Source organism: Schistocerca cancellata, chromosome 1 (assembly GCF_023864275.1).
Source record: "Schistocerca cancellata isolate TAMUIC-IGC-003103 chromosome 1, iqSchCanc2.1, whole genome shotgun sequence".
NCBI lineage: Eukaryota > Metazoa > Arthropoda > Insecta > Orthoptera > Acrididae > Schistocerca > Schistocerca cancellata.
Genome location: NC_064626.1, coordinates 968,659,173 through 968,684,537, shown reverse-complemented (window position 1 = coordinate 968,684,537; position 25,365 = coordinate 968,659,173). Strand labels below are relative to the sequence as shown.

Sequence of the window (25,365 nt, the reverse complement as noted above, 5' to 3'; positions counted from 1 at the left end):
ATAGAAGAGACCAACTTCACCGAGTGAGTGCTACCAGTGTGTCATCAGTTCGGCATTACCTTACAATAGTCACTGATAGATAGGACATAAAATCCCGTCAGAGGCTTGCCATCATTTTTATGTTAATAATTGGCAACTAATGCTGTACAATCGCAATAAAGTCATGATATACTCAATTGACTCTTTTATTAGAACATGTTACGCGTTTCGTGATTACACCCATCTTCAGACATCACAAACTTCAACTCCTTCGTAACCAACCAGGCGTACAGCCTTGAAAACTCAAAGAAAGTGTTCAATAACATGTGACTGCGACACAAGCAATCTTGAAGCAGAATTCCTTAACCTCATCTACTCCGTAACCATCAAAACATATGTTTTCCGGCCTTTGTGGCCGAACGGTTCTAGGCGCTTCAGTATGAAACCGCGCGACCGCTACGGTCGCAGGTTCGAATCCTGCCTCGGGATGGATGTGTGTGATGTGCTTAGGTTAGTTAGGTTTAAGTAGTTCTAGGTTCTAGGGGACTGATGACCTAAGATGCTAAGTCCCATAGTGCTCAGAGCCATTTGAACCATTTGAATGTCCTTTGTACATATGTATTCCTACCCAACCTCTGTGATGGCCCTTTTTAGAGATGTCCATTCCTCTTCAAACGTATACTCCTACTGAGCTATTCCTTATTGCTATGTCCATAGCCTTAGAGGACTTCCTGTGTGTCTCGTCAGTCGTTAGTACTTCCGTATCCCACTTCTTTGCTTATTGATTCTTCCTGACTGATGTCTTAAGCTTCAGCCTACTCTTCATCACTACCATATTGTGATCTGATTCTTTGTCTGCTCCTGGGTACGCCTTACAATCCAGTATCTGATTTCGATATCTCCATCTGACCATGATGTAATCTAACTGAAATCTTCCAGTATCACCCGGTCTTTTCCAAGTATACCTCCTCCGCTTGTGATTCTTGAACAGATTATTCGCTGTTACTAGCTAAAACTGGTTACAGATCTCAATTAGTCTTTCACCTCTCTCATTCCTTGTCCCAAGCCCATATTCTCCTGTAACTTTATCTTCTATTCCTTCCCCTACAACTGCATTCCAGTCTCCCATGACTATTAGATTTTCATCTTCCTTTAAATACTGTATTACCCTTTCAATATCCTCACACACTTTCTCTATCTCTTAATCTTCAGCTTGCGACGTCGGCATTTTTACCTGAACTATCGTTGTCGGTGTTGGTTTGCTGTCGATTCTGGTAAGATCAATCCTGTCACTGACGTGTTCACAGTAACACAATCTCTGTCCTACCTCCCTATTCATAACGAATCCTACTTCCGTTATACATTTTTCTGCTGCTGTTGATATTGTCCTATACTCATCTGACCAGAAATCGTTGTCTTTCTTACCACTACACTTCACTGACCCTCTACTATTTTAAAGTGAGCCTTCACATTTCCGTTTTCAGATTTTCTAGTTTTCCTACCACGTTCAAGTTTCTGACATTCCACGCCCCGACGTTATTCTTCCGTTGATTATTTAATCTTTTTCTCATCGTAACCTCCCCCTTGGCAGTACCCTCCCGGAGATCCGAATTGGGGACTATTCCGAAATCTTTTGCCAATGGAGAGATCATCATGACACTTCTTCGATTAGAAGTCACATGTCCTGTGGGTACACGTTACCTGCTTCAATGCAGTGGTTTCCATAGCCTTCAGCATCGTCATGCCGTTGATCATTGCTGATTCTTCCGCCTTAAGAGGCAGTTTCCCACCCTTAGGAAAAGCTAGTGCCCTGAACCTCTTTCCGCTCCTCCGCCCTCTATGACAAGGCGTTTGGCAGAATTAGGGGTGAATACTTTTGCCGGATGTCTTCGGCCACCGATGCTGATTATTAATCAAACTTTAAGCAGCGGCGGGATTTGAACCCGGGACCGAAGGCGTTTCGATTATGAACCAATGGCGTTACCCCTAGAACACTATCAAGCAACAAATACTTTCATGTAATCAATGATAAAAGTCACTCGGGCAACATTCTGGCACAAGGACTCTACTGATCGACACGTTTTTCACACTATACTTTTCACTGAGTGCTGCAAATACAAAACAGGGTGATAAAGAAGGAATACTTAACCGGGTCACTCATAAAAACATTTTACCTGGAGGTTTGAAGATAATAAATGCAGATTATAGATAACTGGCAAATGCAAGGCTACTCAGAAAATGTCTGACATAAACGACTCAAAACGGCTACAGAGCTTTAACTGAACACCTTAGCTTAGTATGTTGCTTCAAAAGTTCAGCTTGGTGGGGTACAGCAGTTCATTAGGGATAGTCGCAGACATGGATAGACATAAGCACACCAAAGATTATATATGTATGCCTTGAAGTGCATGGAGAACGCCGCTATCTAAGTAAATTAATGGTCAAATAATGAAAAAAAGATCTAGTTTATGTACCTACGGTTGGTACCAAGACGGCATTATTGGCTTCTTGTCTCTGTAAGTCCATGTTTATACTGGATGGTTGCGAGACGTCCGCTGTTCAATATAAAATGTCAAATCGAAACTGTTTCAGCCGTCTAAATTTACCGTTATATTTTATTTTTGCTGTAAGTCTCAGCGTTACGCTACACCATTTTCAGGCACCCTGACCGACGTGTAGGAAGAATCCCGCCTCCTGTACAACCAACAGTCTGCAGGCTGACGATCGAAGGGATTACTTTGTTGGAAAGAAGTCTACGGATACCATTGACTGCGTCTTGGCCTCTATTTTCATCCTACGAGAGGTGGAAATCTTTCTACACGTCGGTCAGAGGGCCTGAAGATGGCGTGGAGTAACACAAACTGTTAGCAAAAATAAAATAAAACTGGAAATTTAGGTGAATGATGGTGTTTAATTTGACATTTTTACTGACTTCTTTGTCTACAGGAAAAAATACGATATTTCACTTCAGCTGTAAAATCTCAGCAGCTGCCAGAAATTGATATATTAGTCACTCAATCACAACTACTTTGTGACCATAAAGTCACTTCTTCAGGTGGAAAACGGGAGAAACTAAACAAGATAGAATCAAATGTAGATTGGCTGTATCAGAGTGCTGCAGTGTCAACTGCCTAGTGAGGACTTCTAATCTTAAATTGTGATAGGATCTCCATGAGGGTAAATAAAAGACGTCGCCTGTCTTCCTACTTGAAAAACACATCCATTATCCATAAAATGAAAGAGGACACGATGCAAGACGAAACACGGAAAAAACTTGAAGACAAGCACCCAAGCACCGAAACCAAGACAAGTTCCCCCCCTCCTCCCAATATATCCATCTTAGCAGCAAGTGGGCTGAAAACAGGACTACCACAGGTGAAGCGGCTAAGACACCAGCACAAAACACACTGAGTGCGTGGGTCATGACAATGTGAGATCGCCGAGGCGTGTATGCGTCGAACCGGAGGACCAAACTAGGAGACTGGGGGCTCCAAACACCCGTAAGTAACTCCTAGGAACCAAACTGATCCGAGAAATTAACTGAATGACAGCATGAGAATATAGGGGAACATATGTCCAATCTTCGGCTTCGACTCTCGCCATCATTTTCTTTTTAGGGATCCGCAGCTCGTGGTCGTGCGGTAGCGTTCTCGCTTCCCACGCCCGGGGTCCCAGGTTCGATTCCCGGCGGGGTCAGGGACTTTCTCTGCCTCGTGATGACTGGGTGTTGTGTGATGTCCTTAGGTTAGTTAGGTTTAAGTAGTTCTAAGTTCTAGGGGACTGATGCCCATAGATGTTAAGTCCCATAGTGCTCAGAGCCATTTCAACCATCTTTTTAGGGCTTCGTCTTGCCTCATGTCCACGGCCATTTTATGAATGACGGGTTCGTATTTTACAGTTTCGAGCAGGAATGTAGGGGACGTCTATTATTTATCCGCATGGAGATCTAATCGCAGTTTAAGACCGACAGTTCTCACCTGGTGATTGACGCAGCAGCAGTTTGACGCAGTCAAGCTATAGTTGCTTCTAATTGTAAACTTTGTACCTTGTTTAAATGGCTCTGAGCACTATGGGACTCAAATGCTGTGGCCATAAGTCACCTAGAACTTAGAACTACTTAAACCTAACTAACCTAAGCACATCACACACATCCATGCCCGAGGCAGGATTCGAACCTGCGACCGTAGCGGTCGTGTGGTTCCAGACTGTAGCGCCTTTAACCGCTCGGTCACTCCGGCCGGCAGTACCTTGTTTAGCTTCGCCTGTTTTTCACCTGAACATGTGACTTTACGGTCACGAAACTAGTTGTGACTGAGTGATTAATAAATCAATTTCTACCAGATGCTGGTGTTCTATTAGTTGAAATGGGTTATACTACAGTTGCGGTTGTCCCACATAATAAGTGATTATAGAAAGTAGTATCAAACAGAGACTTGTCACCCACGGGAGAGAGAATGTCCCAGTAAGTTTTACAGACATTCGATCGGTCGCTGCGGGTACTCACGTAGCATGTCGATGACGACGCTGGTGGAGAGTAGGACATCCGGGTGGTTGGAGGCCCTGCACGTGAGCTCGCTGTGCAGGTAGCGGCGGCCCAGCGGCGGCAGCCTGATCACGTGGCTGACGCTCTCCGGGTAGCCGGCGGTCGGCTGCCCGCTGCCCGACGTCACAGGCGGCTGCGGCGGCGTCCGGTTCACTTCGACACCGTCCAGCCACCACGACACCACGGGCGGCGGCCGGCCTAGGAGAGAGAAAAAGTTTCACGCCCGTCGTTCGAGCAGTAGCCTACCAATGCTCGCAGGGCGTAATACACGATTCTATTGCAATAATGTGACCATCGCATATTTTTGACGACAACTTGCAATGATCACTCACAGACGACAGGTGGCAGCACTGTCAGTGGAGTGTACTTACAGCGCATCAGAGGGACGCGTAAGAAATACTACAGTCGTCATTGGAAAGGGAAAACAGAGCTCTCATATCCAAAGGGCATGATCATTGGCTTTCGGGCCAATAGCTGGAAAAAGTTCCGAAACGACAAAGTTCGTAAACTGTTCGCTTGCCGATGCGGTTACAGTATACTGTGCGTTCAAAGTGGGGCTATCCAAAAACGCCGTCGACGCAAATGTGGTTGTGGGGCACCGCAGGCTGTACACGACAGGGGTGAACGGCTGCTGCGGAGATGTGTATGGGCGAACACACGTGCAGCTGTTTTGAGTATTTCACCGTCCATGTGAATTAATGAGCTACCAACAGTGTCTCTTCACAGACCATTCAGTGATATTTGAAGGGCAGGGACCCGGAGATAGGGGCGTTTTTAGCTGAATCACGATTTATGCCACATCGGACAGATCCTGTTGGCGTGTAGTGCGTGAAACGTCTGAGCGGAAACACCCTACAACCTGACGGGAGCTTTATGATCTGGAGAATGTTCTGGTGGTACTCCCTGGGTTGTTTCGTCATTCCGGGAGGCATAATAAACACATAAAAAAAAGTTTTTCAACACACTGGTTCCCAGAACTCCTGAAGATAGATGTTGGTTGTGGATATTGTATCACAGACACAGGTCTTTTGACTGTTCAGAAATGTCACTAAAACCACCCAAAGCAGTAAACATCCATGCATGAGCAGCACCTATTAGACGGAGGGCGTCCGACAGACGACCAGTTCTAGTCATTGCACCAGGAAGGAGGTACACGGCTCCTGTTGTCTGTTGTTCAAACATGCCTAGATGGTCAATACCGCGGTACGATCGCGTCTTCATTGTTACTTTACGCGAGGAAGGGCGATCAATAAGGGAAGTGTCCAGGCGTCTCGGAGTGAACCGAAGCGATGTTGTTCCGACATGGAGGAGAAACAGAGAAACAGGAACGGTCGATGAAATGCTTCGCTCAGGCCGCCCAAGGGCTACAATTGCAGTTGATGATAGCTACTTACGAATTATGGCTCGGAGGAACCCTGACAGCAACGCCACCATGTTTAATAATACTATTCGTGTTATAACTTAAACTGTGGACAATAGGCTACATGATGCGCCACGTCACTCCCGACGTCCATGGTGAGGTCCATCTTTGCAACCACGACACCATGCAGTGCGGTACAGATGGGCCCAACAACATGCCGAATGGATCGCTCAGGATTGGCATCAGGTTCTCTTCACCGTTGAGTGTCGCATGTGCCTTCAACCAAACAATCGTCTGAAATGTGTTTGGAGGCAACCCGGTCAGGCTGAACGCCTTAGACGCACTGTCCATCGAGTGCAGCAAGGTGGAGGCTCCTTGCTGTTTTGGGTTGGCATTATGTCGGGCCGACGTACGCCTGTGATGGTCATGGAAGGCCCTTAACTGCTGAACGATACGTGAATGCCATCCTCCAACCGATAGTACAACCATATCGGCAGCATTTTGTCGAGGCATTCGTCTTCGTGGAAGACAATTCGCGCCCCCATCGTGCACAACTTGTGAATGTTTCCTTCAGGATATCGACATCGTTCGACCAGAGTGGCTAGCATGTTCTCCCGATATGAACCCTATCGAACATGCCTGGGATAGACTGAAAAGTGCCGGCCGGAGTGGCCGTGCGGTTCTGGGCGCCAGCCTGGAGCCGAGCGACCGCTACGGTCGCAGGTTCGAATCTTGCCTCGGGCATGGATGTGTGTGATGTCCTTAGGTTAGTTAGGTTTAATTAGTTCTAAGTTCTAGGCGACTGATGACCTCAGAAGTTAAGTCGCATAGTGCTCAGAGCCATTTTAGACTGAAAAGTGCTGTTTATGGACGACGTGAACCATCAACCACTCTGAGGGATCTACGCCGAATCTCCGTTGAAGAGTGGGACGATCTGGATTAAGAGTGCCTTGATGAACTTGTGGATAGCATGCCACGATGAGTACAGTGTAAATGTGTACAGGGTTTGCGGAAGGGGGGAGGCGGTTGTTACATATGCCTCGTGACGACAGGGTGCAGGAGGTCGAGCAGTCAGGATTAGAGAGCGGGCATCCAGGGCCGCCGTTAATTGACAAAACAGGAAATTAGGTACAATAACGATAATATACACTCCTGGAAATGGAAAAAAGAGCACATTGACACCGGTGTGTCAGACCCACCATACTTGCTCCGGACACTGCGAGAGGGCTGTACAAGCAATGATCACACGCACGGCACAGCGGACACACCAGGAACCGCGGTGTTGGCCGTCGAATGGCGCTAGCTGCGCAGCATTTGTGCACCGCCGCCGTCAGTGTCAGCCAGTTTGCCGTGGCATACGGAGCTCCATCGCAGTCTTTAACACTGGTAGCATGCCGCGACAGCGTGGACGTGAACCGTATGTGCAGTTGACGGACTTTGAGCGAGGGCGTATAGTGGGCATGCGGGAGGCCGGGTGGACGTACCGCCGAATTGCTCAACACGTGGGGCGTGAGGTCTCCACAGTACATCGATGTTGTCGCCAGTGGTCGGCGGAAGGTGCACGTGCCCGTCGACCTGGGACCGGACCGCAGCGACGCACGGATGCACGCCAAGACCGTAGGATCCTACGCAGTGCCGTAGGGGACCGCACCGCCACTTCCCAGCAAATTAGGGACACTGTTGCTCCTGGGGTATCGGCGAGGACCATTCGCAACCGTCTCCATGAACCTGGGCTACGGTCCCGCACACCGTTAGGCCGTCTCCCGCTCACCCCCCAACATCGTGCAGCCCGCCTCCAGTGGTGTCGCGACAGGCGTGAATGGAGGGACGAATGGAGACGTGTCGTCTTCAGCGATGAGAGTCGCTTCTGCCTTGGTGCCAATGATGGTCGTATGCGTGTTTGGCGCCGTGCAGGTGAGCGCCACAATCAGGACTGCATGCGACCGAGGCACACAGGGCCAACACCCGGCATCATGGTGTGGGGAGCGATCTCCTACACTGGCCGTACACCACTGGTGATCGTCGAGGGGACACTGAATAGTGCACGGTACATCCAAACCGTCATCGAACCCATCGTTCTACCATTCCTAGACCGGCAAGGGAACTTGCTGTTCCAACAGGACAATGCACGTCCGCATGTATCCCGTGCCACCCAACGTGCTCTAGAAGGTGTAAGTCAACTACCCTGGCCAGCAAGATCTCCGGATCTGTCCCCCATTGAGCACGTTTGGGACTGGATGAAGCGTCGTCTCACGCGGTCTGCACGTCCAGCACGAACGCTGGTCCAACTGAGGCGCCAGGTGGAAATGGCATGGCAAGCCGTTCCACAGGACTACATCCAGCATCTCTACGATCGTCTCCATGGGAGAATAGCAGCCTGCATTGCTGCGAAAGGTGGATATACACCGTACTAGTGCCGACATTGTGCATGCTCTGTTGCCTGTGTCTATGTGCCTGTGGTTCTGTCAGTGTGATCATGTGATGTATCTGACCCCAGGAATGAGTCAATAAAGTTTCCCCTTCCTGGGACAATGAATTCACGGTGTTCTTATTTCAATTTCCAGGAGTGTATTTCCGGGTACGGTATACAAGGGGCGCGCCTAGGGTCGCAGTTACCAGGTTCAGCCAGTCTAGGAGATCGAACAATTAACTGAAATGGACAACGGAAGGGGAAACGGTTCATGTTAACTTACGTCGGTGGCCGGTCGTAAAAATCATAGCCAGAGGTTCTGCCTTCCGAAAAGACGTCTGTTCTGTTCGAGGTCTGGATTGCAAGGGAGAGAAGCAACTGTGTTCGGCTCCACAGAACACTCCAGCGTCCACATACGTGATCGGTATCCTGCGCACGCTATTGGCTAAAACCAATGACTTGAACTCGCCAGCAGTTTCAGTAGAGGGGTCAAGGCGTCTCTTGTCAGCAGCTTCAACTCGACAGAGCTGCCTCAGTTTTGAGAGAAAAGCGACTTGTGTCACGTAGGCACGGCGTAAGTTACTCTGGGAGAACACTTGTAAAGATTTGACTGGCCCTTTGAAATAAATTTTTTGAACCAATTGCCTAAAATACTTTTTGACTGGCTGCCACCATGCACAACAGGCATGCATCAATGCAAGAGGACGTGCCACTGGGTATTAGAGGTACTGGTGTGTATAGCAGACTGGACTACCACCTCTGAAGTTCTCTCTGTATGGTGGTACCACATGCAACGTGAGGTTTTCATGAGCAATATAAAGGGGGGGGGGGGAGGGAATGATGTTTATGTTGATCTCTGTTCCAATTTTCTGTATAGGTTCCCGAACTCCCGGAGCCGAGGTGATGCAAAACTTTTTTGATGTGTGTAGATGAACACAAGTACGCATCTATCCTTGGGGTACTCCTGCTCCCTTCAGGCAGTCTGTTTTTCCTCAGCACGTTGGCATCCACCAGCAAAACGATTTAACAAGTCACACAGCTCGCATTGTACATGCATGGATTGAAGAGGCCCGAGATGACTTGACCGTATTCCCCTGAAAGCGAAACTCTCAGCGTTTAGACCCCATCAAAAATCTGTGTGACCACTTCCATTTGCGGTGCGCGCCACGGATCCTCAGTCTAGAAATCTAGCGCAGTTGGCCACGGCAATGGACTCACAATGGCTCCATATCCTTGTCGATATCTTCCAGAACCACACCGACTCTTATTCCTGCACGTCTCTCAGCGGTTCGCCGTGAATGAGGTGGTCATTATGACTTACGACATGTGGACACATTAACGTGACTGGATGGAACCGCTGTTGCTATAAAGTGTCTCTTCCAGGGAGCTGTATTGTATCAGATATCCCAACGAACTAGTCTATGGGACACTACGAAATGTAAAATATACTTATATTATTGGAATATGAGTTGTGCGGAGACTAAGTGGCAATGTCAAAGGCCCAACCACGCTCGGCAGCTGGCTAGTGGTTTGTGTTCTCGCCGCGGCAGAGGGCGTACTGACAAGGGAACCTCCCCATCGCACCCCCCTCAGATTTAGTAATAAGTTGGTACAGTGAATAGGCCTTGAAAAACTGAGCACAGATCAATCGAGAAAACAGGAAGAAGTAATGTGGAACTATGAAAAAATTAGCAAAATATACAAACTGAGTAGTCGATGTTGAAGATAAACAACATCAAGGATAATGTGAACTCAGGAGCGCCGTGGTCCCGTGACTAGCGTGAGCAGCTGCCAACCAAGAGGTACTTGGTTCAAATCTTCCCTCGAGCGATAAGTTTAATTTTTTATTTTCAGTTTATGTGACAAACTCTTACGTATTCTCATCACTTTTTGGGAGTGATTATCACGTCCACAAGAAAACCTAAATCGAGCAAGGTAGAAGAATCTTTTTACCCATTCGCCAAGTGTACACGTTAGGTGGGTCGACAACATATTCCTGTCATGTGACGCACATGCCGTCACCAGTGGCGTATAGAATATGTCAGACGTGTTTTCCTGTGGAGGAATCGGTTGACCTATGACCTTGCGATCAAATGTTTTCGGTTCCCATTGGAGAGGCACGTCCTTTCGTCTACTAATCGCACGGTTTTGCGGTGCGGTCGCAAAACGCAGACACGATTTATGCCACATCGGACAGATCCTGTTGGCGTGTAGGGCGTGAAACGTCTGAGCGGAAACACCCTACAACCAGACGGGAGCTTATTACAGTGAACAGAGACGTCAGTGAACGAACGGACAGATAATCTATTTGCGAAAATAAAGAACGTAAACTTTTCACTCGATGGAAGACTTGAACCAAGGACGTCTCGTTCCGCAGCTGCTCACGCTAACCACGGGACCATGGCGCTCCTGAGCTCACTCTCTCCTTGATGTTGCCTATCTTTGCACATGGACTACTCAGTTTGTATATTTTGCTTATTTTTTCATAGTTGCACACAACTTCTTCCTGTTTTCTCGATTGATCTGTGTTCAATTTTTCAAGGCCTATCCACTGTGCCAACTTATAAGTAAATCTGAGCGGGGTGCGATGGGGAGGTTCCCTTGTGAGAGTTGAGCAGCCGGGCAAGGTGCCACTGGGAGTGGACGGGCGGGCGAAAGCGACAGCGTTACGGCGTCTTCTAGGTGACGTATGAGTTGTCATAACGTCACAACTGTGGACCAGTGTTAGCTGCCTAAACAGTAGCTTCTGTTGGAAACAGTTTGATCAAAAATGCCAGCTTGCGTTATGTACGAGTGTACTAATCATTCTTATTATAATTTAAAGTATAAAGGAATTTCATTTCATCTGTATGTCGGCTAGTTCAAGCGATATTTCCTTCTTACACATGAAATTTGGTTCCCCTGTTTTCTTTTATTCTAGTGGCCTTATTTCTGGCGTTTATTACATTTTCTGTTTGTCCAACCCGAAAAGCTCTTTGAACGAACGCTGTGAGAAAGAAAAATTGGAAGAAGATGGAATAAGACAAAATATGTGTTTGGTATTTTCGGGAAGAGAATAGTGACGCAACATCAGTGTCGTCAAGTGCGAATTAAGGAAAATGCTGTATCAGGAAGCAGCCTTTCCACATTATATACTCTTCTTCTTGTTTTTTAGAAACGTATAACAAAAACAGAGACATTATTAAGGCGAAATCCGCCGGATTCTGGACGAAATATGCAATTAATACCAGTAAAATGTCTGAAAATGCCTTTCTGATATTGCGTTACTCTCGAAAGCACTGTAACAATTTCTGTTTAAAACAAAAGTAGCGTGCACATGACAGAAATTTCGTGACTATTGAACAGCGATCGGCATTGGGTGCATGAATCAGGCACCTGCGCCTGCCATTGTGGCCGAGCGGTTCTAGGCGCTTCAGTCTGGAACCGCGCGACCGCTACGGTCGCAGGTTCGAATCCTGCCTCGGGCATGGATGTGTGTGATGTCCTTAGGTTAGTTAGGTTTAAGTAGTTCTAAGTTCTAGGGGACTGATGACCTCAAATGTTGCTGAAGTACCATAGTGCTCAGAGCCATTTTACAGGCACCTGCTGCGCAGTTCCCTGCGCATCAGCTTTCGCTGAATGGTCGTTGAAGAGACACTGTTGATAGCTGATTAATCCATCTGGACGGTGAACTGCTCAACAGGTGCAAGTCTATTCACCCGTACACATCTCCGCAGTAGCCGTTGGCCCCTGCCATCTGTGACTCGTGGTGCACCACAACCATATTTGCGTTGGCGGCGGTAAACAACAGTTAACTATTATTTTGTGGAATCTAACACGGCGCTATAGAATTATGAGCCTTTCTTGGATTATATTATTGAATTGACTCGTAGTTTCATCCTACTTGTACACTGTGAACTGTCATAGATGATGTCCCCAAAAACAGATCTGGTAGCGCACGGAATTCTCCAGAAGATACAAGAAGGCGACTTGTAATTCTAGTCGTAGGTACGGTTTGCTACTTTTTGTGAAATAAATCCCGGGATGTGACTGCAATTTGTTTAGCTGCCAACACCGTAAAATAGTTACAGTTCACTATCATGAAACAATTCTCTTTCATAAAGTTAGAAACTACTGAGAGCATAGTAAAGCCTACTAATGTAAATGATCAACATCTGAATACATGCTATCGTCGACTCTCATATACGCAAAGGTACAGTCCTAGCGGCGACTGGAGAACTCGGCATGCAGCTGAAATCTCTTGCTTACAGCGTAACATTTCTTAGCTCTTTACACATCTTAGGTAAGTTCACAAAAGTAATTAGTCTGTTGAATTCACTAGTTTAGTGCAGAACTTTATTACTGTGATCAGGCCCTGTTCCATAGGCTCCTCCTAGTACCAGTTGTGCCAAGAGATTACTTTAATCATTCATATTTAATAGAGTAAAATAGGCGGTTCGCGGAAGAACATTTGCGGTTCCCCTACATCTTTACTATCAAGTAAGATCCGTTCTCAAGGCCACGTTCTCCTCTCCACTCCCATGATTCACCATCGCTCCATATGGTCCGGTTGTTACCGCTGCCTCTGCTGAAACAGGCTTCCTGCTCACTGTCGGTGTACTTAGCACCACTGATTCAGGCATCGAATTGACTTCGGCTGGTTGCTTAGTCTCAATAAACGAAAGACTGGGAAAATAAATACCCTCAAAACAAGGGTCATTCTACTATCTTGGTGTCCGGAGTGTGCTGGGGCGTAGTGAATTTGAGAGGCAGCTGGCATCTGTCGACGCTGAGAGAGCGGCACGAGGCAGAGGAGGTGTGTGCCGGACAGTGTTTTGCTGGTTACAGGTCAAACTTTGCCTGATGCTCACGGACGTGGCTATGATTAGCGCTGTGTGCCCTGTACACAGTACTGCTCACGAAAGCTTTCAATCATCTCAGTGTGCAGTTAACAATCCTTGATAATTGCTACGAATTTCGCAGATTACCACGGTAGATGGGTTTAGTTGTGTGGCTGCTGTACTTCGTAACTTTGAAGCAGATTTCTCCCCATCTATTACAGGTGATTGAAAACGCAATATCGCTAGGGTAGTGTCATTGCCTACCTTGCTCTGTTTCATTGTTACTGTTTGTGGAAAGGCGTCAGGGCAATTTCATGATTACACTGATGAAATTCTGTACTTATATCCTCAAGTTCTGGATTTGGTATCACGATACTTTTTAGCACTGAGGTTCAGCTATGTCAATGGCTTGTCATACTCTTACGAACTGAAGTTATTCAGATTGTCGGATAACATGGGTGCAAACAAGGCAGGATTTCAACTAGTATAATACTTCGGCTTAAGGTATAATTGCGGTGTGTCTGGTTCTATATGTTGTCTTTATTATATTTTAAGTTTTAATAGTAATGTGTCCGCAGCTCGTGGTCTCGCGGTAGCGTTCTTGCTTCCCGAGCACGGGGTCCTGGATTCGAATCACGGCGAGGTCAGGGATTTTCACCTGCCTCGAGATGATTGGGTGTTATGTCGTCTTCATCATCATCATTCATCACCATTACGGTTGGAGGAAGGCAGTGGCAAATTACCTCTGCTAGGACCTTGCCTAGTACAGCGGTGCGGGTCTCCCGCATCGTCCCCTACGCTCTGTCAAGGAGTATGGGACTCCATCATCATCGATAGTAATGTTGCGTTATCCCTCTTATCTGAGGGTGTTAGTGTTAACGTATTGTTAATTCTATGACTGAGGGTTTCGAGTGTTATTGAGTTAGAACTGCTTATGAATTTAGATATATGTAAAATACGTGCACACTTACATAGTTCCATTATTGACAATGCTATTTATTTCGCCGATTATTTTTGTAATACTGTTTTGGGAATTATTATTATCGACTCGCAAGGTTTTACTTCTTTACTTTGTTCTTTTAAAATAATAGTTTCAGGAGGATTTTTCTTATTACTTTCGGAGGTTTCAAATGTAGTGTTGTTAAAAAATGGCATCACTGTGAAATCGTCATTAGCCTACAAGTTACTTCCACTCCACGACCGATGTTATTGCTAATGCCAATTCCTCCGCAGCAGAGCAACAGCATCGTAGTGGTGTGTGAGGCCGTAACAAGCTGTGCAATAACGTTAGTGCGAAAACTCGTACGTGCGTAATGTGTCGTGTACCTGGGTAGGTGGAATGAGCGTGCAAGGCTGTTGTACTTAGAGTGGGCCTTTCGTACAAGTGACGTCAAGGGGAGAAGGTAATAGGGTAACTCCTGAATTTTGCAAAAGATATCTCGCCAAAACTTAGGTAATGGTTCTGAGTTTCCGCAATAATGAATATTCATCCGTAATTAGGTTAGTTTCTTTGTGCACTGGTATAGCTTTCGAGAGCATTACAGTAGTCAAAAGGGCCGAAAGCTATTATATTAAAAAGTTTATTACTTTCGACTAGCTTACGTCTTAAATCATTATCTGTTCAATAAATATTACCAAATAACATGGAAGGACGCTTCGTTAACATAAAAATTACGGACAGAACCCAACAGTCCACTGTATCAAGCACCATGATTTTGTTACAAGATTGAGTATGTTGACAAAAAATGCACAAGTCCATTACAGAGTGAAAATGTAGCTCTGGATAAATGTAAAACTTCATAAACCCGTTAAACACTATAAAGCTGTAAATATCTTCGCATAGCGAAGGCGAGTCCAAATGTTTTACGAATATTCCTCGCAAGCTTTACTCAGGAGAGTCAAGTGAAAGTAATACTTTAACAGTGGAGTCACTTATACTTTTTTTGAATGTTCTGGTCAGAGGCAATTTCTGTTTCGTCAGCAGCATTTGTTTAACCAACATAATGAGAGGACTTAACAGGGAGCAGCACTCGATTAATAGCTCCAGTCTATGGTAGTCCATAACTGAGAGACAATCCAATGTAACTTAGCTACGTCACTCAATGGCTGAAAGGCCGAAATCGTTTAAGCTTTTCTGGCTTCGAGGTGGAATGCATTTTCAAAGTAATTGGCTTCCGCAGAGCAAAAGTTTCAATTGATTGGTGCCATATGGGGCGTGGTGTTCACACGATACATTTCTGATAGATCTGTTATATTTCAACACAGTTGTGGTATAGTAGGACATCTCTACTGATGATCCAGGACAGTAGATATGCTTTCTATTTGTGATTACAATTCATTTCACTGGCAGTTACAATGTAAAGAGCCTTTGGGTACAACTGGTTGTGTTTAGTCTCATAGTTGGACACTTTCGACCGCGTACAGGTCTTAGACTCTAATGTTTATAATTATATGTAAGAGGTCAAATGTAACGGACTAGAAAAAGAATATATTGACATGGTTCCGAGGAAAGCAGTGTATATTCTCTGTGATAGTTTGACTCCCACACCTGTAATTGACCAAAAAGATTTTCTCCAGATACTAATAGGCAACTTAGCAACTCTAAACGCGGCGTTCTATCGTCCAACGCAGATGTCAGATCTGTCGGGTATTTTAAGCAGCAATCAAAATACTACACAGCTCATATTAATGGAGTAGAAGTTGTAAATTTCGCTAGTCAAAGTGAGTCAAGTGTCCCTTGTGACTATAACATCACAAGTACTGGAGTGAAGAAAGTTAACCCAAATCCGTCGATTGATGTTCGTCTCACAGCCGTTGACGTAGTTCTTCACATATTATGAAACTTGCACGTGTACGGCAGTTCAAGGAGGATGTGAACATTTCAAGTGTAAATGGTTGCTTATTATATCGTTATGTAATTTATCTGCTGCACCCTGCGGAAGGTGCCTCATCAACGTGGCTCGCACCCTGCACTAGGCTGTGGCAATGTTTCTCTGAAATAGAGAATTGAGGGGCAGAGGTAATCGATTGCGGGAGCTAGAGGCTGATATATTCTCGAGGGCCACAGTAAACGCTGAATTGCCTGAGGCTCTAAAGCTTCGGGTAAGGTCTTTGAGATCGTTTAGCAGTCCTGCCAGCAAATCCTATTCCCGCGTCCACAATGGTAAAAACAGATTAGCTTCTGGGTATCACACGCTCTCGGGAGTGTAGCAAAGGGGAGACGGCGAAAGAGATAAAACCCCGACAGAAAAATCAGGCTGATCAGGAGACCTTAAGTTGTCAGCCCCATCACCTGAATACCTTATCAAGAATCTGGTTTCCAGTTACAGCGGAAAAGGCAACTCACTCAGAAAACCAAAGGGAATAGCGGGACGGACGAATCTCATCACAGCGTGGGCAAAGGACTAACCAACTACAAACAATGACAATGGCCACCTGGATCATTAGGGTCATAAACGATAAACTACCGGATACAGGAAATTAAATTGAGCACAGAAACATTTATGTAGGGTGAAGCTAACAGAACTGATGCGAATGGGAGAGAAGACGCAGTTTCCGATTTCATACATCTGGGTGCACCAGACTGTTAGTAATGAGTTAGTAATTGTAGAGGACAGGCGTGCAGCAAATTCTGTAGAAATTGTGACATAATCACAAGTTTTACAAAGGGGTCTTCTCACCAATTGTCGGAGCTAATTGTTTTACATTTTACGAACATGGTGCAACATTGCTGTATGATAAAAATGCAAAGGTATTAACGAAAAAACAGAAAGACACAAGCGATAGACAGGTTAACGATAATGATGTGTGGAGCGTTTAATGCTAGTCAGAGATTCTTACACCGGAAATGCGACGTGCGTCTTCTTTATTACCTCTTTAAGACAGTTGCCGCACGAAAGCAGGAGAGAAAAGAAAAGCAATTCCTTGTTTATAGTGTAGTACAGTTTGTCTAAATAATCTGTGTAGTTTTTGCAGATAAAATACGTCATGCCAGATACCTGTAATTGGATAACGAATCGAACATCTTGGAGTGAAGATGATTTGAGAAATGCGGGGTACGCCGCAATAACACAGAGTAATTCCATAATGAAGACTGTGCAGAATGTTTGGAACATTACTCTGCAACCTGATTTAAAGCTTACTGGTCACCATACGTAATGTGCAAACGGCGGTTGCATGAATACTGTTCAATGTACAACATGTGTGCCCTTTATGGAAGAAATGAAAACAAAAAGTGGAAAAATTGTGGTTATATGGAAGAAAATAATACTTCCTACTTTGTTATTTCTTTGTCTGTTTACTGACCTATCTACAAACAATTCATTTTTACGTCTGTATCAGTTACCAGGTGCGCTTATAATGGTTGACTCTTATTTTGGCACCTTCACTGTTTTCGCTGACTTGACATTGTAATAAAAGCTGCGTAAGATAGTTCTAAAGCAGCAAGCTAGATTTGTCTTTATAATGAAAGGAAAGAGATTCAAAGCACAATCATGAGGCATCTCAACTACTTATGATGAGTCATCTTACATACCCTAGGAGGAGAATTGACAAAATACAGTCTTTTTAACCACAGATTAAAATTACATATCCATTTACGTATTTCCGGAAGCAATCTGTTTCACGAAGAAGAGAAAGATGTGCCAAGTATTTGGTACGCATTTAAACTCTTACGTTTGGATCTTTTGCGCGATTTAAACGTCTTCGAAATAACGACTCGTTTCCACTCGTCTTAACCTGTCGGTGACCCCAGAAGAAAGCAAAAGGTTCACATGACGTAGCAGACTATGTCTCCCTATACTCTTTGATACTGTATAAAAGGATAAGAGAGTTGCGTTTGGACTACGTATAATTTTTCATAAGAGATTGCAGCCAATGGTCTCATGAAACATTAAAATCGAATAGAAACATTATTTGAGTGTATGAACCAACAGAGGGACAAAAAGATTAAACAGAGCTGTCTTATGACCCTGAAGGATGGGAGGAAAAATGACTATCTGATCATATATAATGATTTAAATGCAAGAATTGGTAATACAACAGTACCTCGTATCTCTGGAAAATATGGAGAGCTAATTCTGAATTCGAAAGGACGCTAGCTTATTGATTTATTCATGTACAGTAACTTAAGAACTACTACCACTTATTATCCACATAAAGATATCGAAAGCTACATTTGGTCAGAACGGGGTTACAGGTCTATAGTACACTCCTGGAAATTGAAATTAGAACACCGTGAATTCATTGTCCCAGGAAGGAGAAACTTTATTGACACATTCCTGGGGTCAGAGACATCACATGATCACACTGACAGAACCACAGGCACATAGACACAGGCAACAGAGCATGCACAATGTCGGCACTAGTACAGTGTATATCCACCTTTCGCAGCAATGCAGGCTGCTATTCTCCCATGGAGACGATCGTAGAGATGCTGGATGTAGTCCTGTGGAACGGCTTGCCATGCCATTTCCACCTGGCGCCTCAGTTGGACCTGCGTTCGTCCTGGACGTGCAGACCGCGTGAGACGACGCTTCATCCAGTCCCAAACATGCTCAATGGGGGACAGATCCGGAGATATTGCTGGCCAGGGTACTTGACTTACACCTTCTAGAGCACGTTGGGTGGCACGGGATACATGCGGACGTGCATTGTCCTGTTGGAACAGCAAGTTCCCTTGCCGGTCTAGGAATGGTAGAACGATGGGTTCGATGACGGTTTGGATGTACCGTGCACTATTCAGTGTCCCCTCGACGATCACCAGTGGTGTACGGCCAGTGTAGGAGATCGCTCCCCACACCATGATGCCGGGTGTTGGCCCTGTGTGCCTCGGTCGTATGCAGTCCTGATTGTGGCGCTCACCTGCACGGCGCCAAACACGCATACGACCATCATTGGCACCAAGTCAGAAGCGACTCTCATCGCTGAAGACGACACGTCTCCATTTATCCCTCCATTCACGCCTGTCGCGACACCACTGGAGGCGGGCTGCACGATGTTGGGGCGTGAGCGGAAGACGGCCTAACGGTGTGCGCGACCGTAGCCCAGCTTCATGGAGACGGTTGCGAATGGTCCTCGCCGATACCCCAGGAGCAACAGTGTCCCTAATTTGCTGGGAAGTGGCGGTGCGGTCCCCTACGGCACTGCGTGGGATCCTACGGTCTTGGCGCGCATTCGTGCGTCACTGAGGTCCGGTCCCAGGTCGACGGGCACGTGCACCTTCCGCCGACCACTGGCGACAACATCGATGTACTGTGGAGACCTCACGCCCCACGTGTTGAGCAATTCGGCGGTACGTCCACCCGGCCTCCCGCATGCCCACTATACGCCCTCGCTCAAAGTCCGTCAACTGCACATACGGTTCACGTCCACGCTGTCGCGGCATGCTACCAGTGTTAAAGACTGCGATGGAGCTCCGTATGCCACGGCAAACTGGCTGACACTGACGGCGGCGGTGCACAAATGCTGCGCAGCTAGCGCCATTCGACGGCCAACACCGCGGTTCCTGGTGTGTCCGTTGTGCCGTGCGTGTGATCATTGCCTGTACAGCCCTCTCGCAGTGTCCAGAGCAAGTATGGTGGGTGTGACACACCGGTGTCAATGTGTTCTTTTTTCCATTTCCAGGAGTGTAGATTACACTGTATTAATTGAGGACGTCTGGCAATGTTTACAGGATACAAGAGTAAATGAAGGGCGTGAAGCTTACACGAGTAATTTTTTACCGGGATTCGAGATTATGATTCTTAGCAGGCTTCTGAGGAAGTAACAAATAAGCCAGGAAAATAACACGCCAAATTTTGAATACCATCTATTAGAACAATCTGAAATCAGGCATTTGCATCACATTAGAATGGAGAATTACGTCAGAGGGGGAACAGGGGATAAAGAGCAGGACTGAAATGTAATTGCGTAATATAATTGCGTAGGCTTAAGTGGCCAGAGTCAGTTGACATAAAAGTTTTCTGAGTATCGTAGCGCTTCGTTATGACGCCGTACAATACTCAGAAAACTTTCATGTCAAGGACTGGAATGAAATATAATATATTCGCCCTTAAGACTCTGGGTTGCCTAAATGTAACGGACGTGAGGACGGGGCCCGGCTGCTCCTGGTGAAAGACACGAGACTGGCGCCCAGACATGAGCCCTGGGGCATTCCACCCACCTGCAAACGTATGTCAGGAGAGAAAATTGTTGGCATCCTGCATGTAGTCCTCCGCTGTCGAGAACTATCAAGGGGAGTGGATTCAGACACGTTGTCGGCCTGAGAAAAGAAGACACTCAGTTTGCCAAGCGAAGGAACGCGGTCAATAATCGCCTTTTCTAGCGTCTGCATACGCTCCTCTGCAATTAGAAGTATCAGAGTGATCACCGACCCAGACAACATCAAGTGAAAATAAGATATTAGCAACTGAAAGAGACGGAGGTGACAACTGGATGTGTCGAGACGACTTGGGATGTCAGTTTTAAAGCATGACATCCAGTTTTCCAGGTGAGGGGACGCTACCTTTAATTTCTGTGTATGGTCTCCTGCTGCGACAATGTGGGAACGACTGTGGATTCAGACGCAATGTCAAAATGGAGATAAAAAGGGTTTAAGTTGGGCCAGTGAATGAATTCCAGCAAGAATAAAGCTGCGTGTGGTCTTCCTTTCCTACCGAAAGGATTTTCTGCGATACAAAATACCTCACAAGGATGATGGAAAATAATATCATTGGCCAGAAAAAGAATACGAGCTGGCCAATCGGGTTTGTGGCCACACGCTGGGAGAGAATGTCGAGAGAAGACAATTGGCTACTTCGCCTCTGCCGGACATCCAGTTCCACCTGCTGCCAAAGAGCCCCCCCCCCCCCCCCCCCGCATTGCCCGGACAGGCTGCCAGCAGCCTGCATTGCGACTTTTGCTACGCCGATAGCAGCCTCATGGTCGCCCGGTACTGCACTACATGTTGTTGTAGTCCTCAGTCCAGAGACTGGTTTGATGCATCTGTCCATGCTACTCTATCCGGTGCACGCCTCCTGCACTACTCGTACATATCTCTTCCCAAAGTTTGCCTGAAAGTTGTCATCTGTTAGAGTCAAAGTAATTTACTTTTTATACTGCGTTCCGTTATCATTTTATATTCAACCAATGATTTCTGGTGTTGAGCTAATGTCTTAGCAATGTTTACCGCTGATTTCATATCACGCATATTTCACTAGTTATTCCCATCACTCATAAAATTTTACTATTTCTAAGTTATCCTCTGTTTTGGTTTCTCAAAGATTACATAGTTCATTTTATGTTTCCTCTTTGACTGAAACAACACGCTTCGTTCCCCAGCTACAGGCTAGGAAAATAGGAATTAATCCCATAAATTCATTAAGTTCTGATATCAAATTTTCTAGCATAGTTTGTGTTTCTCAATGTGGTGCTATTTCGAACTAATCTTCACTCTCAACTATAATTTGTACCAGAGTTCTTCTCATTGTTAATATCTGGTCTAAAATACTGTAACTCTATCACACTGAATCATTTTAATATTTCTTGTAAAGTCATTTCCCAGTGTAAATTGTTTTCCAACAAATTAGGTAATTTTCGGTGTCATCTAGTTGAAATCTATTGTGGAGATACAGATTTTTTTCTTTTCCCACATATGTGTGTACTATATTTTCTAAACTATAAATTTATAGATTTAAATGACCACAAGCCGGCCGCGGTGGTCTAGCGGTTCTGGCGCTGCAGTCCGGAACCGCGGGACTGCTACGGTCGCAGGTTCGAATCCTGCCTCAGGCATGGGTGTGTGTGATGTCCTTAGGTTAGTTAGGTTTAAGTAGTTCTAAGTTCTAGGGGACTTATGACCTAAGATGTTGGGTCCCATAGTGCTCAGAGCCATTTGAACCATTTTTGAATGACCACAAGATTTTCATCCACTTCCCTTGTAAAATAATTAATAGCCCATTTTCATAGTATATTTTCCGTACTTTATCATTATTACCTTAGATGACGGTATGTAATACTGTATGGTCGTCGTGAAGAGCGGTGTCCAAAAGCTTTAAATTTTTATTGTAAATTGATTAGGAATAAACCAGCAAAATATTAAGCCTTAATATGTGTCTTCTTTCAATACTTCACCTGAGTTGAATAATTATTTTGTTTTCAATCGATCATTTGCAGACTCCATATGTGTTTTCAATTACTGATCACCGGCTTTGCTACTACACATACCTCTTTCAACAAAACTGACTTTAGCCTTACATCACATGTAATTTATATAACCATTATTGAGTTAATATCTATTAAATAAACTGTATATGTCTTAATAATCATTTGTGTTGAAGGTCATTATTCTACAGTACATTTTTGTATAGTCACATACCAAATGAAATAACTTTCTGACACACTGATAACTAAAACGGACGGACACTAGTGATTGTAGGAAAATTTGTTTTCAGTTGTTTTGAACATTCTGTCTTATGTATCATCTTTCCTCCATATTGTACTCTTATTATCAAAGTTGTACTACAGAAAGTTGAGAAAACTGTATCTTATTTTGTAAAACGGCAGAGATCAAATGTTTTTTTTTAGTTTAATATTATCCTCATAGTCTAATTAGTAAAGCAGCAGTAACTTACTCATACACAAATAATTTTTTCACAGTGTGAGAGTGAAATTAATGCATAGTGAAAGCAAAAATTAAATTTAACTGAATCATACTGATAGACATGTAACTCATATGGCCCTCTTTGGAAACGGTGTATATGTTGTGTACAATGTTGGTATTGTGTACCCTCTTGCAACCAGTTGAGTTTATATAGACACAACTAATGTTACACTATGTAGCTTACGGTGAATAGCGATGCGGCAGTGGATTGTGGTCAGCAATATGCACTTTCCGAAAGATCGATCTTTCTTTCAAGACACGAGACACAAAACTTACAGTAACCTCAAAATCGGTTAATATCATGAATACTGAAAAATTAATAAAAATAATAAATACCAACCTACAGGGATAAGCGAGCACTCATTAAAAACGTTTCGTCATAGCGGATCGAGTTCCGTAGTCATATGTTGAGATTCATAAATAATTAAGCCCGTAAAGAGTAATAAACAAAGTTTGAACAAACAAAGTTTGAAGGAAAATTGTTTATAAAATTCAATAGAAAATTCATGACGTAAAGAACGGCACTATAGAATATTTTGCATGGCATCACATGTACTTTAGGCTAGTTAAGTTATACTATACAGTTAACTTGCAATAGTTTTTATTCTTTGCAAATTATTATTAAAACTTATCGCCTTTAATTAATTATTATAGATATGATGATTTTGAGCAGCGCAATGTGTAGATCGCTATAGATTACATCTAAAAACGGTGCTATATGCAGTTATGTGTTAAAACTTTGCAGCTCAGATATAAACAAACAAATTTGCGCTATGTGTCGAAACTATGCAAGAACTAAAACTTGATTTTCGGGCGATAGAATAATCCTAGAAATTAATGTAACATAGTGAATAAGATGTAATTTTTAGCGCGGTTCCGACGGTGAACTTCTTTCTGTCGAGGGGTGTATGCTTCAAAAGTTGTAACCGTAACTGGTGAGATTGGTACTTGCATAACCAGGGGGATAGAGGCCCGTGCCTATGTAAGCGAGTGGCTATCTTGGCCAGGGGTCAGTCGTTGGTCAGTCGTTTCGTTTTGGAGGGTGGGTGGCGAGCAAGCCCCACTTGAGGGTGGCCCATGTGGTCGTCTGAGAATTCTTTTTCGCGCCGATTTATTTAGACAAAGAGTATTGTTTAATAGTGCAAGTGTGCAAGCATACAGGGCTATTACAAATGATTGAAGCGATTTCATAAATTCACTGTAGCTCCATTCATTGACATATGGTCACGACACACTACAGATACGTAGAAAAACTCATAAAGTTTTGTTCGGCTGAAGCCACACTTCAGGCTTCTGCCGCCAGAGCGCTCGAGAGCGCAGTGAGACAAAATGGCGACAGGAGCCGAGAAAGCGTATGTCGTGCTTGAAATGCACTCACATCATTCAGTCATAACAGTGCAACGACACTTCAGGACGAAGTTCAACAAAGATCCACCAACTGCTATCTCCATTCGGCGATGGTATGCGTAGTTTAAAGCTTCTGGATGCCTCTGTAAGGGGAAATCAACGGGTCGGCCTGCAGTGAGCGAAGAAACGGTTGAACGCGTGCGGGCAAGTTTCACGCGTAGCCCGCGGAAGTCGACGAATAAAGCAAGCAGGGAGCTAAACGTACCACAGCCGACGGTTTGGAAAATCTTACGGAAAAGGCATTTCTTAAACAGGAGATTGGAAAACCGATGGATCGGTCGTGGTGGAGATCATGATCAGCAATTCATGTCATGGCCTCCACGCTCTCCCGACTTAACCCCATGCGATTTCTTTCTGTGGGGTTATGTGAAAGATTCAGTGTTTAAACCTCCTCTACCAAGAAACGTGGCAGAACTGCGAGTTCGCATCAGCGATGCTTTCGAACTCATTGATGGGGACATGCTGCGCCGAGTGTGGGAGGAATTTGATTATCGGCTTGATGTCTGCCGAATCACTAAAGGGGCACATATCGAACATTTGTGAATGCCTAAAAAAACTTTTTGAGTTTTTGTATGTGTGTGCAAAGCATTGTGAAAATATCTCAAATAATAAAGTTATTGTAGAGCTGTGAAATCACTTCAATCATTTGTAATAACCCTGTATATTTGGTGAACTGCAAGTGCTACGATTATTTGTGTGAGTGCGATTTACGAGGTATACATCGTCGTAAGTGACCATGTGGCGAACTGTGATTTCGCGCCAAAACTGTTAGAACAAAGAGGACAGAGGGACTTGTGGTTCTGTTCGAATTGATTGAATTACTTTCGATTATAGCAGCCTACATTACTGCTATTGGGGGCTCGGAGTCAAATTATTATTAAAGTAAAACTGTAAATCGTCTCACCAGTGATAATTTTATTGTATGAAAGAAAAGGACAACGCTAATTAATAGTTATTTAACAGTGTCGTGAAAAACTGATTTTAATAATCGCCTGATTCTTGTTCCCTAGCATAAACCGTACTTATGTCTGAGTGAACAAAAATTCAAAACTATAACAAATGCGCAGATGTGGAAGTGTACTAAGGCAACAAGTGCGAAAATCATACCCTGAGACTCACGTGAGAGCCAAAATTTGCAATAACATTTTTTTCACTAACATTTGTATATGCACATTCGTGTAAAAACGCTGCAACCACTTCTTCTTC

General features: G+C 44.7%; 1 protein-coding gene across 1 annotated transcript in view; it reads right to left on the bottom strand.

Moving 5' to 3' along the window:
* The window catches only part of LOC126119013 (nephrin-like), a 388,927-nt gene extending 369,332 nt beyond the window's left edge, over nucleotides 1–19,595 (bottom strand). The window contains exons 1-2 of the mRNA XM_049915059.1: nucleotides 19,472–19,595; nucleotides 4,484–4,720 (exon numbers count right to left, since the gene is read on the bottom strand). Coding sequence (XP_049771016.1) covers nucleotides 4,484–4,720; nucleotides 19,472–19,595 — 361 coding nt within the window. The remainder of the gene's footprint in view (nucleotides 1–4,483; nucleotides 4,721–19,471) is intronic.
* Between the last annotated feature and the right edge of the window lie 5,770 nt (nucleotides 19,596–25,365).